We start from the raw sequence: 17,340 nt of genomic DNA, 5'->3' as shown, positions 1-17,340 counted from the left end.
GGCTACCACAGGAGGACCCTTGTCCTGAGTACACACACTGGCCGCCTCAGCACGGCTGCTTGAGGACGGGGCCCAGCAAAGGAGCAGCAGAGCCAAGAGTCCAGGTTCCAGAGCTGGGGTCTGCCTGGTGGTGTATTATGAGCGCACTCTGCAGGCAGAGGGCTGGGAGGAAGAGGAGAGCACTGACCTGGCCGAAGTTCTCCACAGTGCTCCTGAGGTAGAGCAGCACCTGCTTAGCTGAGCGCACCATGTGCTGCAGAGCTAGACACGGGACAGCAGCTAGCAGCTGTGTCTGAACGCTCTTGTCCCCAAGGGTGTGGCTCTCATACGCTGTTTGCAGCAAGGTGGGAAAGCAAGAAGATGGGGGGACATGGGGTACAGAGCTGTCAGGCACCTGCAGAGGCTGAGGGATCAAAGAGAACAGAATGGAAAAGAAATTACTCAGAAGCGAAGGCTGCACACACTGGTGACAACTGGGTAGCGTATGAAGGGCATAGCCCCATGCCAACACTAACAGTGTGCCTGCCCAGAGTGCAGAGCACCTAGAGTGAGGTGCGAACAGACCTCTCAGTGAGGAGCTGACTGCCACAAAATTGGGATCTGATCACTGCTGTGACCAGGACAAACTGCTGGAAACTAGGAAAGGACCACCCAAAGCAAAGCCCTGCTACAAGCGACCTACCTGCCCCTAGTATCCTGTCAAGAGGACTGGGAAGTGGATCCAGAACAGTCCTGATCCACCCAGCTGCCATCTAAATCTACCCACGGGACTTAGGCCGCTTGACTTCTTTCAGCTCACGAGCTCAGGGCCACTGTGCACAGATGCTCAGTGGCTCTCAGAGCATGGTCTGGAGACCAGCGTAGCGGCAGCATCCCTGGGACAGTGTGACCAAGGTCGATTCTCAAGATCCACCCATCCCTGTTAACTAGTTCACACTGTGGTCAGGGCCTGGCAGCCAGGTTTAACTCAGCATCACAAAGGGTGAATCTCAGCTGGGATCCACTCAAGAGAAGGTGGACACCCACTGGCACACAGGAGGAGAGGCACTGAACTCAGCTGCTTGCTGACTGGTGGGGATCATGCCTCTGTGCAGAGGGTGGCAGTGGCTGTCTAGACATCAGCTCTGGAAGCAAACTGATCAAATCCTGCCCCACCACTAATTGTTGGTGGAAGTTTGGTGTGAGAAGTCCTTCTGTGTATGTGTTGCTTTCATTGGTTAATGAATAAAGCTTTTTCTCTTCTCAGACTAGAACTAGGTGGGAAAACTAAACTGAATGCTGGGAGAAAGAAGGTGGAGTGGAAGAGAAGCTATGTAGAGACAGACATGTTGGAACCTTGTCGGTAAGCCTTGAGTGGTAAAATATAAAATAATGGAAATGGGTTAATTTAAGATATAAGAGTGAGCTAGAAATATGAATAAGCTAATAGGCCAAACAGTGTTGTAATTAATACAGTTTCTGTGTGATTGTTTTGGTTTTGGACAGTTGGGAACAGTCTCTATCTACAGAAGTTGTCTGCACCTTAGGTTCCTCATGTGTGTATAAGGGGTGATCAGTCTTCACCTATCTCTTAGAGGAGGTAGATCAAATGGTTTAAAATATACGTGGTACACCATCAACATGGCTACCATCACAAGACAAAAGTCCTAAGCTATCTGCATTTCTAAACACAATGGAAATGGACCAAATGCTATAGCTGGATGTATCCACAGCAAGTTTTGACACACAGCATCACAGCAAGAATCCTTGCCGTCACTCTCCCAGTTTCAGTGTGGAGCTCATGGGGTACTGATGGGACAGGTCTGCTGGCCAAGGACACTAAGGTCGCAGAAGACAGTCGAGACAAGCACTTCACTGTACTTGGTAAGGACGAAGAGGAAAAGGCCACTTCTTGTCTTAAGCCAAAACAGCGACGAGCCAATTAATGCCACAGGGGCATGCTCACTCAGACCAGCTGAGCAGAGATGATGGGCATCCCTCTCACTCTGTGAACTGTACAGCACTGGATCATGCAGCAGCACATCCAGCTAGAGCATCAGGAAGAAACACTTTGGAGAAGCGGCGAGTGCAGCTCACCAAGACCTCCTGGGCTTGCTCAGGAATCCAGAGGCTGTAGTATCTGTGAAACCGGGCAAGCTGTTGACGGCAGAGCAGGCTGGCTGACTCAAACTTGTCATAAGACTGAAGCAGAAGACACAGAGCCAGGGGATCCCTCTGGGTATGAAGAAGGTCAGTCAGCACCATAATCAGATACGCCATGATGCTTTCCCCTACAAAGGAAATAGGTGGGCAGGGTCAGAGAGCAGAGTTGGACCGCTTCTATGACAAACTGACACAGCCTCCTTCCACGGAAGACTGAATGCCGGCTCTATGAAGGGTCAGATGCCCCCACGGGAAGGGGCAGCCTCCTGCAGTGTCCTGGTTATAGTTTTAATACACAGAGAGCACATGGTCTGAAATCAGGTCCTCCAGCCTGGAAGAGGAGACCCAGGCATATGTATAGCTGGGACTTGCTGGTAGCTCCCCTGTCCCTTCCTTTGCTTTGACACATAGGTCTTTTCCATGAGTAAGGTGGGAACAGGTACCGCCTGACTCCCTCTCCCAGTGCAGCATCCCCCAGTTGATCAGATACTCTGGGTTGGCCAGCATCACCTTCCGCAGGGAGCCTAGCTACTATGCTGCAGATGGCATGGCTATAAGATGAGAACAGTCCATTATCCCTGGGCCTGGGCTGAGGAATACAGCCACCACAAGAGCTACCTGGTCTGTATTTGCCTATGACAAGGTCAGAAAACAGACGTTTACCCTCAAACCACTGCCACAGGGGCATATGTGTTATGGTAAAGTCTGGGTACTCTGAACTCCTATGATCTATGAGTGCTCTCAGGTCTAAGATAATTGGGAAACCCAATAAATAGCCAAGATTCATCCTTATCCTGAAAGCAGGAGTGAGTAACCCTGAGAAAAGCTCAGGGTAACAGCTGGTTCCATGGGGACATGTGAACACCATTCTTCAAGGACTGCACGGCCAGCAGCCGGCTCACCTGTACACTCCTCCCGTGCTCTGAGCTGCAGGCTGAGGTCCTTTTACTAGGGCTATCTGTCTGTGGCTCTTCACACTTTCAGCCCCCGGCACCCCAACCCCAACCTCCACAGAAACCCTGACGACGCACAGGTACCTGCTGTGCTTTCTGTCCCAAGGAGCAGCTTGTTCCTGGCTTCCAGAGCGGCAGGAACCAGAGCACTGAAGGGGAAGGTGAGCAGAATCATATCTTCATCTAACAGGAACCCGATATCCTCGTCCAGGCCTTCGCTGCCTTCCACCAGGACATCCACCATGTCCAGCACATCTGAGACAGAGGAGAGGATGCTGGTCTGTCAAGGAGCCGCCAGAGGACCCCACTGTAAACAGCCCAAGACAGAAAGAGGCAAGAGAATACTCTAAAAAATAAGAATAAACAAAAAATTCCAACTTCTCTCAGGGGAAAACACTTCCTAGACCTTGAGAGATTAAGACGCTGTCTTCAGTTTTCATGGTATTTGACAAAGTACAGGCTACCCAGTTAAAGATTAACTACAGCCCATTACCCCATGTTCAAACAAGCAAGCTGACACTCGAGAGGGCTACAGCACAGACCAGCATGGAGGCGTCTAGGTTCAAATCCTCAGGTTGCTAGGAAGTAACTGTGAGAGTCTTTTAAGTATGTATTAAAGGAGGGCAGCAACTCCTTCCGTCTTAGAGCTGTGATGAGGATTCTGTGCGCTCTACAGAGAACAGTGTCAGTCAACAGAAACACTCAGCAGTAAATTCTCCACACGCAGCACAGTGGGAGGTAGCTCCTCTTTCACACAAGGAAACAGGCTGTCTGCGGGCATCTTGTCCTGTCTGACTTGCTACTGCAGCCGGAGAGAAGGCTCTGGCACGGAACCTACCATCGATATGGGAGATGGGAATGCTGACATCATCTGCATCTTGCTTCCCCACAGAGGCCTGCAGGGTGCTGGCTTCCTGGACAAACTCAGAAGCTTTGTCCGTGTATGAGTGCGGACTCATCACCAGTGTCAGTAAAATCTGAACACAAACGGGACAGGCGAAGACAGTCAAATGGCAACAAGTAAGGAGAAAAAGCCCAAAACGCCCTTGGTCAAAATTAGAGGAAGAAAATGCTAGGTAGGTGCCCTTATTAAGAGTAACATAACTTTCTTTTTGTTATATAATTTCAAAAGGATCTCTTCTATTCTACTGCTTTGCAACTTGGCTTTTTGGATAACCTTATTAGTCCATGCAAAAACAAACTTCCCAATGAGATGAAGAAGCATGTAGTAGCATACTGCTATCTCAGATGCTAGCACCGAGTGCGCTCTCAGGGTCAGCAGCATCTGGCACGGGCTGAGTCAGCGGCCCCCGAGCACTCACACGCTCCAGGAACTGAATGACGGCTTCCCTGTGCTCTTCTGCAGTGCTGTCCAGGTGCTCCAGCCACAGCTCCAGCTCCTTCCACGTGTGTTCGAACACACCTGTGTCCCGGAGAATCTGTTGGCATCAGAACCAAGTAAATGTCAGAACAGATCCTGTTTGCTGTGCAGCTGCAAGATTCATACCAAGGTGCCAGACCACAGGGCTGCATGCACCAGCCTCAGGTGTACCTCACAAGCTCGTCTCCTAGGATGGGACCCCCACTGCTGAGGACACAGGCCAAAGAGATCACTCCATGCCCTGGTGAGGACAACATGGTTCCTTTCTCACTGCTGTGTACTCATTTTCCTTTCCTAACTTTGTAGAAGATGGAGAATGAACCAGGTGGTTCTTAGGGAACTATTTTTTTTTTAATCTGGATTTTCATGAAAACTAGATACGTATATGTCATGGCCCCTCCCAGTGACTCAACTCTTACTGGGGGAACTCTAAGCCTAGGCAAGAAGAATATCATTCCTACCAGGGCAGAGCTTGGTGTGAGGCAGGACCTCAGTTTGCCAAATAATAATACCCTTAGTGGTTGAAGGAGACTCAGGGCTACATACATGCTCTTATGACACAGGGCCTGCAACAGTGTGCACCAAACTCCCTCTAACTGTGCACCTCGGCAGTTATCAGTCAAGGCATATGGCTGGGGCGTCTAAGTGGTCGGCGAGGAAATGAGAAGACGGGGCAGGGATTCAAACAGGGTAGCCTCCAGGTAGCCCAGAGAAGAAGCTCAAAAGGCCGTCAGGCTTTGAAGGAAAGCTGCAAAGTAACACTGTGGCGCTCTAACAGCACTAACTGCCACTGTCAGTGTGTCTTCAACACTAACAACAGGTGTGGAAATCTGGTCTCAAACCCACGGAGTCTCGGCTACCAGTACATGTTATGATGCCTGCCTGAAAAAGTAGTCCTGGAAGAGTGAGCGCCACAGGCAACAAGAAAGAAGGGCAGAGGACCAAATCCTCATTCCTGCACACTGACTTTGGAGACACCTGAGTTGTAGGTAACGGACCAGGTCAAAAACGTGGAAGGCTCGGAGAAGAACCATGTGGGAATGAGGGACTAGCCACATTCTCAAACAGTTTCCCATGGGAACAGAATATATGGAGAGTCTGTACTGTGCAAGCTGAGAATGTTTCATAACTCACCTTCCTGAAATGCGTATGCACACACATGCATGCACGCACATACACAAACGCTAATCTACTGCACTCCACCACACACCCAATCACCCACCATGAGGAAGGCCACGTACCCACTATGAGAAACCGCTACTGCTACTGACCTTTATGATGAGAAGTTTAGTGGATGACTTGAGCTGCAAATGGCTACTATTCACAAACATCTTCATCAACAGGTAAAAAACCGAGCGTTCTCCTCCAACGATTTCTGCATCGTGGCTTTCCTAGAGTTTGGACATTAGTTCAAACTGTTAGATGTACAGTTAACAAGGGCCACTACTCACTGAGTAAACATGAGACTGCATGCCCAGGACATGTCCAGGCCCCTCACTTTTTCTCATTTTAGCTACCATTCAGTGAGGAGTACTGAGATTTTACACATAGAAAACCTTAGGTTAAGTCACTCATTCAAAACCTCCAACAGCCATGTTGACAAGCCAGAGCAGCACCAACACATAAGCATTTCTGTGGGCCGCAGCTCTAGGATCCTCGTGCACACGGCTCACTTAATCTTCCCTTCAACCTAGGAAGTGGCATAGCTGTTCTCCCATGCGGCACAGTGTAGGTAGTGAAGAGCCGCCTCAGCCAAGACTGCACTGTGTCAATAGTAACCACTCAGTGGACTTATCAGAGTCTTCTAAAAAAACTTCCAGGCATTGAACACATGCCTTAGAGAGGTGCAGAGCCTTGGCCTCAGAGCCCGGGCCACTGTGTAATGTGTCACAGCCCTCGGTGAAGAGGCTGACCCCCAGTAAGACACAGTGCCAGCAGAGAAGATGCACTTGAGAAGCATGAGGTGGGTGGAGCAGAGCACGGCAATTGGAGTCCTAATGCTGCCATTGCTTTCAGAGTAAGAGGCTTCTTTGGAGTACAAAGACTGTCGTAGTGCGGCACTCCTTGTGACAGTCAAGATCTGAAACCACTCACAAAGCCACGCCACAGAGCACCAAAGGACACAGCACTGTGTCACTCGCCAGCCTTTCTCCTGGTAACTGCTTCTGCCTTCATTGTTTCTGTCATTCTTAAAGACTTTCCTGAACACACTCAGGCAGGTGATTCACCAGAAGAATGTCATAGTGGATTCTGCCCCACACACTGACTTCTTGACACACAAACAAGACAGTGTGGTTATTCCTTAGTGTCTCGTTAATTTTAGAGGACATGTTCGCCCTTTTATTTTTACTTCCACAAAGTTTTCTTTTTAGAAGTTCCTATACAGGAGTATAGGAATTACACTTCTCTTCTTCAATCCTTTATTTCTTCTAGAGATAACAGGTGTCCTGTTTTCCGTCATGCCTTTCTAGTAAGGATCTGTGCACATACATGTGAATGAATAGTTTAGTGAGCATGCCATCATGTACAAACATTCATATTTGTATTCCCCCTTTAAAAACATAAATGATAAATATAACTATTTTTCTTTTATTGTCTTATCGGCATATCTGCACTGACTCACACACCCTCCCTGCAAATACCTGTGTTCCTCTGACTTGCTGCTGACTCCACAGCATACTACAATTTGGATTGCTTTTGTTTTTAAGATGAGGTCCAGGTCTCTTGTATTTAAAAGAAAATAAAATGTGTAAAGGTAAGGTGGCTCAGTGGCTTAACCAGGATCAACAAGGCTTTGGGTTCGAGCCCTAAAAAAAGATAATTTTCAGAACTTTCTAAGTGTATCACCAAGATCTACTGGTCCAGCTCCGCTGGTATGAAACTCTACCAACATCTAGCGTGTCACTTCAGGATGGAGACTGACGAAGGCTGGGAGGACGGCACCGCCTGGGCCCACCACATAGAGCTGGAGTACTGCAGAACCGTCCTGAGCACTCTTGTCTGATGGGATACGGGTGGAGCGGGCAAAGCACCCTTGTGCAGCCTGCCATGTGGTAAGTCCTTATCCAGTATGACTTGTCCTCAACTCAGGAAGAGAGCATCAGCAAACACACAGACCCCAGTGCCACAGCATTCTTAGATCTTTCTGGAAATTTCATGTGTATAAATGCCAACATACATTTCCAGGCTACTGGTTCCATATAAAAATTGTACATAAGAACCAAGCCATTATATGATCTGAGCTACTCAGAAGCACACTTAAGCTTGTTGGTCATGCCCTCAGCGCATAGCAGGGACAGATCTGGGGTTCAAGTGAGCATCCAATACCTGCTGACCTCCCTCTGTGAGGTAATATTCTGATCCCAGAAGACATGCAAACCCAGAGAGACTGGTATCTCTGCCAGTCTCAGCTCTATGCTGGCATGGTGGCAATCCCACCTTGACCACTGAGGTTTGCAAATGTGCTAACTGACAAAGCTGAGAGAAGATGGAGAGAAGCCAGCCATGCAAGCTGGCAGCAGGAGACTGGAACTTCCACTTCCTACCTGTGCCTTCAGCCACAGAAACTTGCTAGCAGGCAGTTCCAGGGCCACCTTCAGCATGTGGTGCTGTAAGACGGGAGGGACCTCCTTAGGAGGGCCCTGCTCAGAGATGATTCCTGCAGACAGAGATCAGGAAAACACAAGGTTACCCAGAGCTGACACCCTGGCCCACATATCCTCGACAGGGCTCTCCTTTCTGTTGCCCATGCAGCCCTGCCTGGGAGTAAGCATCTTGGGGACAGCCCTGAGCAGCTCCCACAGGTTGGTTGGCGTTCCCTCCTGTACTCTGACTGCTATCCTAAGGGTTCACTCAATGTGTACTTATGGGGGCCCAGTTATCAAAAGAAATAGTGGTACAAATAAGTAATGGTGGTGGATCATATCTGCCAGTAAACTGCCCTTCCTGGTCCTCAGCTCCTAGACTCTGCTGTAGTTTACTGGAATGTCCTTTATCCCCACTGGCAGAAACAGAGGCAGCCTGCCTATCGTCCCTTAAGACCCACCTTTTAGGAGTTTGCTGAAGTCAAAGTTGTACTGAATGATCATGTGAGGGACAACCTGTTGGTAGAGGCATATGACCTGGAGCAGAACAGCTTTCAAAAGGATGGTTTCTGCATCATCTGCACCAAAGGGAGACAGCTTGCATTAGGACAAATACTTCCTCTTTGTCCCTGATCAGTGGAGCATTCATCCCACAAGTGATAGCCAACTGCACGCTGAACACTCAAGCTATAGAAACTATAACAACTAGATTTAAGGACCAGTGTGGTAACAGGATAGATACTGTTCCACGGACATGGTCTTAAGGCCACTTCACTGCTGCAGCCTGGTCAGGTCAAGGCCACCAGTCTTCATCTGAGTGATAGAGATACACAGCAAGGAATGCCCTGTGGTGCTGCTAAAAAAAATTAACCAAGACGTAGATAAGCAAAAACCACACCTGCCAACACCAGTTTTTAAAACAAGAGTGGCCTCAGAGCCCGCGTCCGTCTGCAGAGCACCTAGAGTCCTCACCCATTTACAGAGCAGCAGCAGTCAAGTCTTCAGAAAGACACGGTGCTGGCATAGACTCAGGTACTGCTAACAGATGCTAAGATTCAATCTACACTTCCATCTAATGCTTCTCCCTAAACAAAAAGGGTGCAAGATCTCTTCATAGCCAGAAGAGATTTGAAACAGAGCTACTTGAGGATTCTCTCGGAGGAGCCATCCCAGGATGCCTGTAGCTGAAGCCCTCACCATGCTGGACAGCCTTAGAGGCAGCAGGAGTCTTGTTATTGCTCTTCTTCCCTTTCCCATGGTCTTGCTTAATCTCTTGCTTTTTAAATGACTGCCAGACCCAAATAACCGTGTTCAGATCTGGCAAAATCTAAGTGAGAAAGAGAAGTAAAGAATCAGTCACTTACAACATGAAAAGAAATCATGACACTGAATGCACTAACAGGGAAAAAGCAAAAACAAAGCCAGAGAGGAAAGAGGAGCAAGCATGTGTGAACGCAAGTGTAGTGTACACAAGCAGGAGGGTGGGTGAGGACAGACTCGTGCCTGCAAGCTTGCTTCTGCAGTATATCCTAGAACTACACTTGCTCTTTCACCCAGACCAGACAGTGGAGCAGAAAGAACCCTTCTTGGGACAGCTCTAGTAACTAAATGGCCAAGCACCGCCAGGGTGCTCGGCACTGCCAGTGTACAGATCTCATAGCTATTAGCAGAATTAGCCACGAGGGGAAACCTGCATTTGCTTTTACTTGAGCCTAGTACCATCAGTGTGCGTGCACTCACGGGCAGGGGGAAGAGGCAGAGCACAGCCCCCAACGAGCCACAGGTCCCACAAGAACCAGAGCCCAATGCTTCTACGCAAAGGTGAGTGCACGGTCTGACTCGAAGCTCACTCAAGGACCTGTTCTATGTGAGATATACAAGTGAACACTTATCAGCTGCACCTACCCACTGGCTTCTACTATCAGCAGCTAAGAGGACACACTCCTTGGCTACCACCCACGTTCCCAGGGCAGTCCTTTCTTCTGTATTTGGTGAAGGGGTCTGCAGCAAAAACTCAGATAGGGACCTGCACGCACCTTGCTCAAGGCTTCTCTGAAGAGCTGAACAAACTCTTCCATCATCTCAGCTGTGTACACTCCGGAATCTTGCCAAGCCTCCTTATCCAGACAGTGGTCAACTGTTTTCAATGCTCTCTTCAAAATGACCGAAATGAGGGATAATGCTGAGTGTTTCACAGGTGTGCTGTCCAACTGGGAAGGGAAGAGAGTGAAATCCATGTATGTCTCTAGGTGGACACCTGGGCATGGCAGGTCTTGTTCCTCAGATTACTACTTGGGGAAAAGCATAGGAGCTGGCTGGACTCTACACTGAGAAGAGGTGATGTGGGGATCTTCCCCATAGACATCTATTCTGACTACAGCCATCGCCAGGAAAGCAATTCCAAAGGAGCTTGTACTTCCCAGTCAGCCTTCTCTGACAACCACTCGGCCAGGACAGACTGCACCGACAGCACAGGATCTCCTCAGCAGCCACTTGGCATCCACAAGCATTCACAGGAAGAGAGGTAGAAAGAAGGCAAGAGAAGATGTCAGACCGTTCACGATGAAGTCCACCTCTATGAGGACTAAGCAACTGTGAAGGCTTGGATAAAATCTGTCCCTCAGAGGTTCACATGCTAGAAGCCTGGTTCCAATATGGTGGTACTGAGAGGTACAGAACCTTTAGGAAGTGGATCACTGAGTAGGCTTCAGTCATGAACTAACACAGCTCTCATGAGAGAAAGTGTTGTCATGGAACGAACAAAACTGAGGCAAGCCTAGGGGAGCATACATATATTCTAGCACCCAGGAGACCCAGGCAGGAGAACCAACCTGACCATCACAAAAACAAAGCAAACGAAAGCAGCTCTGCCCTGGCCTCTGGCTTCCTTTCTCACCATGTGTTCCCACCCATTTCTCCATGCACTCTACTTTTCTTTTTGCTCATCCTCTCCACTGTCTGTGACACAGTGAGTGGGACATCACTAAAGTCTACACACACGTGTGCGGTCATTCACCCTTGGGATCTAAAGATGTGACAAGCACACAACTTACGGTGTCGTGACAGTGACAGAGGATGGCGCAGCACAAACCGCAGCCATGCAGATTTCTGACCGTCAGAATGCCTCTCCAGTCAGAAGACAAACAGGGTGTCAAGGTCCTCGATGACCTCAGAGACTGAGTAAGGCTCAAGGACCATAGATCCCATTATCAAAAAGAGGAAACGGGGCCAGGCCCTGGCCAGGATTAGTGCGTTCTTCAGCAACCATCCTGCTGGTCTGGCACACAGGAGCAGAGACCCTGGCCCTATACCAATTCTAGCAAAATGTTCACCTTTCTGGGACCCCCAGGGGTCCCACCCACGGGAGAGTGTGTGGAGCTCTGGCTGGAATAGTAGAGATTCACAATAAAACACAAAAGGTCTTCTGACTGTGCTTACTAACCGTGACGGCCTAGTACCCCAGATTCCGGGCAGTTTCAGTTTTAAGCAAATGCTGTACACTTAAGGACAGAGACGTGTTCAGAAACCCAGGAATGGCTCCATAGCTGGGATCCCTTCAAAGGCAGGCCTTAAAAAGGGTTCCCAAGTGCCCACAGTGCAGGGACCACAGAACTAACCCAGGACTTGAGAATCTGCTGCCAAATCCTTCTCATTTCCCACTTCTACAAGCAAACACTTCTCTTTCTAACTCTGAAATATGTGCTGTTGGAAAATTTCTCAGAGAAAAGCAGAGAGCAAAGCAAAACTCACAAGACAACCCCTTAGAAGCCATTCACTTCACTGCGTCCCCAACACGTAAAAGGTCTCGGCTCTTGGGAAGGGCAAAGGCTCTGGCTCAACGAACCTGGGCCAGCACAGAATGGCTGCCACTAGGAGAGACAGCTACGTGCTCAGTCCCTCCCAAGCCACTCAGTCCAGGAGATGGGACACCCCTCTAGAGATAAAACCCCTGGTCCTGGAAGGGAAGGGCAGCCTTTCATCTGACTGCAGGGACTAGTGCAAACGAGGCCTCCAAGGAAGTGCAGCCATTGAGTTCTTTCCCGTTTTCTTGAGGCCCCTAGGAAAATGTTAATCTCTCCACACAGCAGATGGGACCTGATTTTGCGATGATTTGTCACAGAGAACAAAAGACTTTTCTGTCTAGTCCCACACAGGTCACTTCTCCTCACACACTGCACACTCAGCACGAACCCTGAATGGGGCATCAAAGGATTTCCCTGCAGTCTCAGGAACTGATGCCGACACACGCCTGTGCAGAGCACCATGGCTCCTGTCACAGAACCAACTGCCCTCTCTGGAAGGCTGGGGATGGCTCTCTGTGTGCCAAGACCCTCGGTGGACATCAGACTACCTGGGCTTAGAATGGGCTGCCAGAGTCCAGTACCAAGTGTCAATAATCAACAACCATTCACGTAAAACTAGAACACTGGTTAAACAAACAAACAAACAAAAAACCAGGAACCCCCCGAATGTTGCTTCTGGTGGGAAATGGGGGACCCCTATCAGAAATAAGATGTGAATTTTTGAAGTTTATTTTTATTTATGTGCATGTGTGTCTGTATGGGCACATGAATGCAGATGTTTGCAGAGGTCATGAGAAGGTGTCAGATGCCCTGGAGTTGGAGCTACAGGCAGCAGTAAGCTGCCCAACATGGGTGCTGGCACAAACTTCTTCTGAAAGAAAACCAAGTGCTCTTAGCTACTAAGAAATGATGTGAAATTTAAGTATCATTTTTTTTCCTCCAACACTGCCTGAAAAAAGCTGCCCCTCAAAGTAAATGTTCCCCAGAAATCCTAACACCTGGTCCAAAAGGCCCTTGAAAGAAATAAGAGAGTCGGGCAGTAGTGGTACATGCCCTTTAATCTCAGCACTGGGGAAGCAGAGGCAGGCAGATCTCTGTGAGTTCAAGGCCAGCCTGGTTTACAAGAACTAGTTCCAGGACAGCCTCCAGAAACCTTGTCTTGAAAAAAACAAAAAAGGAAAGAAAGAAGAGAGTTTGGTTCCACTGTTTCCAGAGAGCCTGAAATAGTGAAGTTCTATTGCAGAAACTTCCCATACCCACACGGGACTACAGACGTGTGTGGAGGGATGGGGTCCTCACAGTACGCTGAAGCAGGGATGAGGACACCATGCTAGTCACCTCTGGAAGGAATGCTAATCGCAAGTGAATGAATCTGCCCCTCACAGGTGACTTCAAACTAAAACCCTGTCTGATAAAACAGTCAAGTGCGGTCAGCAAAAGACTCTGCGAGAGAAAGCTGGTGTTTGTGTCTGTGTGTGATGTACCTTTGTTTTTATGTGTGTGAATGTTTCGCCTGTATGTATATTTGTCTGTGCACCACATGTGTGCAATGCTAGCAGAGGCCAGAAGACATCAGATCCCCTGAAACTGGAGTCACAGATAGTTGTGAGCCACCATGTGCAAAGACCAGACTGGGTCCTCTGGAAGAACAGCCAGTGCCCTTTCACCGATCCATATCTCTCTCCCTGTGACTTACATTTAATGCCTGAGTGAACATGACCTTATTGCACACCAGAGGCACTGTGGTCACCATCACCATTGCAAGGAGTCTTGGTAAGGGGATAAACTCTCTGGTCCAAAAGGCTTGGGAAATCTCTGGCTGGGCCTCATATATCTGAAAAAGGAAAGAAAGAGAGTGGGTTATGGATGGAAGAAAATACTGACTGTAAGAACCCCAGATCCACTCACACACTGTCACACAAGCTACCAGAACAAGGGCTTCCAGTGTCAGCCTGACAAACCACACCATTCTTCTTCCCCCTTTTCAAGATGGGGTTTCTCCGTGTGAATTCCTGGCCTGTCCTGGAACTGGCTCTGTAAACCAGGCTGGCTTTGAACTCACAGAGATCCAACTGCTTCTGGCTCCTGAGTGTTAGGATTAAAGGTGTGAGCCAACACACCTTTGACCTGTTAATCACACTGTCCTTTTAAAGCTCCACAAAAATCCTTCAGAGAGAGATATTTAACCTCTCCTTCAGAGAGGTTCATGGTATCAAAGCTGGACCTCAGTGGGATTACCAGCCACCTAGTAAGCAAGCCACATCATAAGGACTCAAGCCAGGCTATAAAACCACACAAGTGCCCCTTCAGCACCATGGGGCTAGACAGTGTCAGAAGTAGCTCTTAGGATAGATGCTGGCCACAAGGCAGCTTTCCCAAGGTGAGTGCTTCTCATGGGATTCAGCAGAGGCCTGCACACATAGATGCTCTAAGAAAACCAGAGAATATATGAATAAAATAGCTGGTTTTACAGATAATGCCAGGACCAAACGGAGACACAAGTAAACAATTATGGGACTTTCCCTGACAGGAAGACCATAAATCAGAGAGAAAGTTTATTTAGCCACACCAGGTGTCACTACTATGATTCTATTTATTATTTTGATTGACCTGAAAATTCAAAATCCACAGTTCTTTGAACATCAACATTAGTGCTGAAGTGTCATATCTTACAGCATTTCAAACTGCAGATTTCTAGAGATGCCTCAGTGAGTAAGAGTACTTGGTGCACAAATACATGGACCTGTAGTTCAATGCCCCAGAACCCACATAGAACACCAGGTATGACTGCGTAGGTACAATCCCAGTGCTTCGTGTGGGAAGACACAGGAGGGTCCCTGGGCCTGTGAAGATCTTGCAGAGGTGTCACAAAGATTATAAAATCTACCCCACCCCCACCAAGCATTCAAGAATGGCATATGTCATCTAGAGCAGTGCTGGCAGAGGAGCGGGGCTGGGAAGGGGCTAGTACACACCACTCTAACCACCTATCACTCCCTGCAGCTGGGAAGGGGTTAGTACACACCACTCTAACCACCCATCACTCCCTGCAGCTGGGAAGGGGTTAGTACACACCACTCTAACCACCCATCACTACCTGCAGCTGGGAAGGGGTTAGTACACACCACTCTAACACCCCATCACTCCCTGCAGCTGGGAAGGGGCTAGTACACACCACTCTAACACCCCATCACTCCTTGCGAATCCTACAGTCAAAAGGGAGAATCCCAAATACAGCTCAGGGAAAAGCCGATGCTACCAGAGGACAAGGCCACCACATTCCATGTCTAAAGAGCCCCTTGTTCCCGAGACAGGGCTTCACTGCACATCCCAACAGACCAGCATGCACACCAGTCCCGCCTCCTCAGACACTGCTCTGCGCAGGTAACAGCTGCGCTGTGCTCTGTACCTTGTTTAGCAGCTTCATATTGTTTAGCCAAGTGGACTGCACTCTTGGGAGAAAGGAAAAGGTGACTTCCTTGAAGTATCTGGTCAGCAGGTCCGGGCACACCTTCAGAATATTCACCACCAGACTGGCCACCAGCTCATCCCCAGTCGCAGTTTTCAAACTCAACAAGAAGTGCAAGAGTGTCAAGTTGCCTCCTCTGTTAGGAACAAGGCCAGAGGGTCAGCAAGAGAAGTCGCTCTCAGGGACACAGCAGTCACATAAGAGGGAGTACCCGATGGAGTATGACATGGCCTGCAGGGGAACCCTAGGGAAGGAATCCCATGGGGAAAGAGCCATGGTGTCCCCAAACACGCGAAGGCATCTTCAAGCACAAGAAGCTGAGAGTGAAGCCGGGCCTGATAAGGTGTTCCTGAAACCCTGCTCAGGAGGCTCCAGTCGGGAGATGACTGTAAGAACGCAAGCTCTGTACCAGCCTGGCCAACAAACAAAAGCCGGCAGGAAAAGTCCGCTGACAGTAAACCTCAGTCGGGAAGCACAGGCCCAGGATCTCTGTAGCTGAAACTCCAAGGCTCTAGGCTTTAGAGTTACTACTTCAGAGCATCCAGATGCTCCAGGGTTGCCATCCTATGGCCTACCACCTGCCTTTAAAGTCCTACTCGACAGTGACAAACATTTCTCTTCGCCTGTGGGCACTTCCGTCCGCAGTGGCAGTGTGGGGTAGTTAGCTTTCTGACCCTTACAGAGGAAGGCTGCACCCCTTACTCTGTGCTGGAACCCTGTCTGTTGACCACTTAGTGTATGGCACGACCACCCTAGGCAATGGCAAACCACTTCTCACCAATCAGACTAGGAACAGAGAAATAACTATACATGGTTGTGACAAGTCACAGACGCCTTGGCCAGGCACGATGACAGTGACAACGGGGGGGAGGGGTGCTATGTGAGCAAGGGTTACCAGAAGAAATGAGGGGATGAATCCCACGACTGCTGGGCCACCTTGCCTTTAATTCCTCAATTCTTCCAATTTCCAACCAGCACGGTGCTCCCTCCCCAGCCCTTAAATAAAAACACTTACTGTTTGCTGACAGCTTCAAAAATCCCACATTAACTGCAGCTTTTTGCAGAGGCACAGTTAAGAGAGGGGAAATGCTTGGGGGTGTGTAACCAGTTTCTAACAGTTGTAACATTGTGCTGGATTCTAAAATCTTTAAGCTGCATTTTAACAGGAAAATGAGTTCATTCTGTTGAGAAAAAAGCTACTATCAAGTTTTTCTAAAGCTAGGGCTAGAAATACAGCTCAGAGGTAGAGCACTTGCCCAGAATGCTCAAAGCCCTAGCTTGAGTTCCAGCACACAGAAAAAATATTAAAAAGTAAAAGAAATGTAATAAATTAAATCAAAATAATCTCAAAACAAATCCACAGTTACAGGCAGAAGACTTTCCCACCATGCTACCATGCTGAAGGAATCAATTATGTCCCTTTAGTCATTCCAGGTTACAAGTGACTGAATTCTTTTGTGTGTGTGTTTTGATTTTTATTTATTTAATTTATGTATGAGTGTTCTGCATGTATGCTGCAGGCCAGAAGAGGGCACTAGATCTCATTACAGATGGTTGTGAGCCACCATGTCCGGAGGAGCAGCCAGTGTTCTTAATCACTGAGCCATCTCTCCAGCCCGAATGTGTTTGTTTATTGAGACAGTCTCTCCATTATATAGTTCTGCCTGTCCTGGAACTCACTATGGAGACCAGGCTGGCTTTGAACTCACAGAGATCCAACTGCCTCTACCTTCCAAAGGCTGGGATTAAAGGAATATAACACCATACCCAGCCTGAATTCATAAAGAAATGCTATGCAGTCAAGAGGAGGAAAAGAAATGACTAAGGAAGCCGGGTGGTGGTGGCACACGCCTTTAATCCCAGCACTTGGGAGGCAGAGATAGAACTTGTGAGTTCGAAGGCAGCCTGGTTTACAAGAGTGAGTTCCAGGACAGGCTCCAAAGCTACACCAACAAATCCTGTCTTGAAAAACCAAAAAAAAAAAAAAAAAAAAAAAAAGAAGAAGAAG

The 17,340-nt window shown here is 48.6% G+C and overlaps 1 protein-coding gene across 1 annotated transcript in view; it reads right to left on the bottom strand.

Moving 5' to 3' along the window:
- Urb1 (URB1 ribosome biogenesis factor) overlaps positions 1 to 17,340 on the bottom strand; it is a 59,516-nt gene that overhangs the window by 26,279 nt on the left and 15,897 nt on the right. Inside the window, exons 9-20 of the mRNA XM_087899341.1 lie at positions 15,273 to 15,468; positions 13,560 to 13,697; positions 10,097 to 10,270; positions 9,258 to 9,387; positions 8,522 to 8,638; positions 8,022 to 8,134; positions 5,748 to 5,867; positions 4,418 to 4,534; positions 3,934 to 4,072; positions 3,180 to 3,350; positions 2,077 to 2,270; positions 188 to 403 (exon numbers count right to left, since the gene is read on the bottom strand). Of these exons, the coding sequence (XP_087755467.1) occupies positions 188 to 403; positions 2,077 to 2,270; positions 3,180 to 3,350; positions 3,934 to 4,072; positions 4,418 to 4,534; positions 5,748 to 5,867; positions 8,022 to 8,134; positions 8,522 to 8,638; positions 9,258 to 9,387; positions 10,097 to 10,270; positions 13,560 to 13,697; positions 15,273 to 15,468 (1,825 nt within the window). The remainder of the gene's footprint in view (positions 1 to 187; positions 404 to 2,076; positions 2,271 to 3,179; positions 3,351 to 3,933; positions 4,073 to 4,417; positions 4,535 to 5,747; positions 5,868 to 8,021; positions 8,135 to 8,521; positions 8,639 to 9,257; positions 9,388 to 10,096; positions 10,271 to 13,559; positions 13,698 to 15,272; positions 15,469 to 17,340) is intronic.

Source organism: Myodes glareolus, chromosome 2 (assembly GCF_982192425.1).
Source record: "Myodes glareolus chromosome 2, mMyoGla1.1, whole genome shotgun sequence".
Lineage (NCBI taxonomy): Eukaryota > Metazoa > Chordata > Mammalia > Rodentia > Cricetidae > Myodes > Myodes glareolus.
Note: the sequence above shows the minus strand (reverse complement) of the source record. Positions and strands in the feature narration are given on the sequence as shown.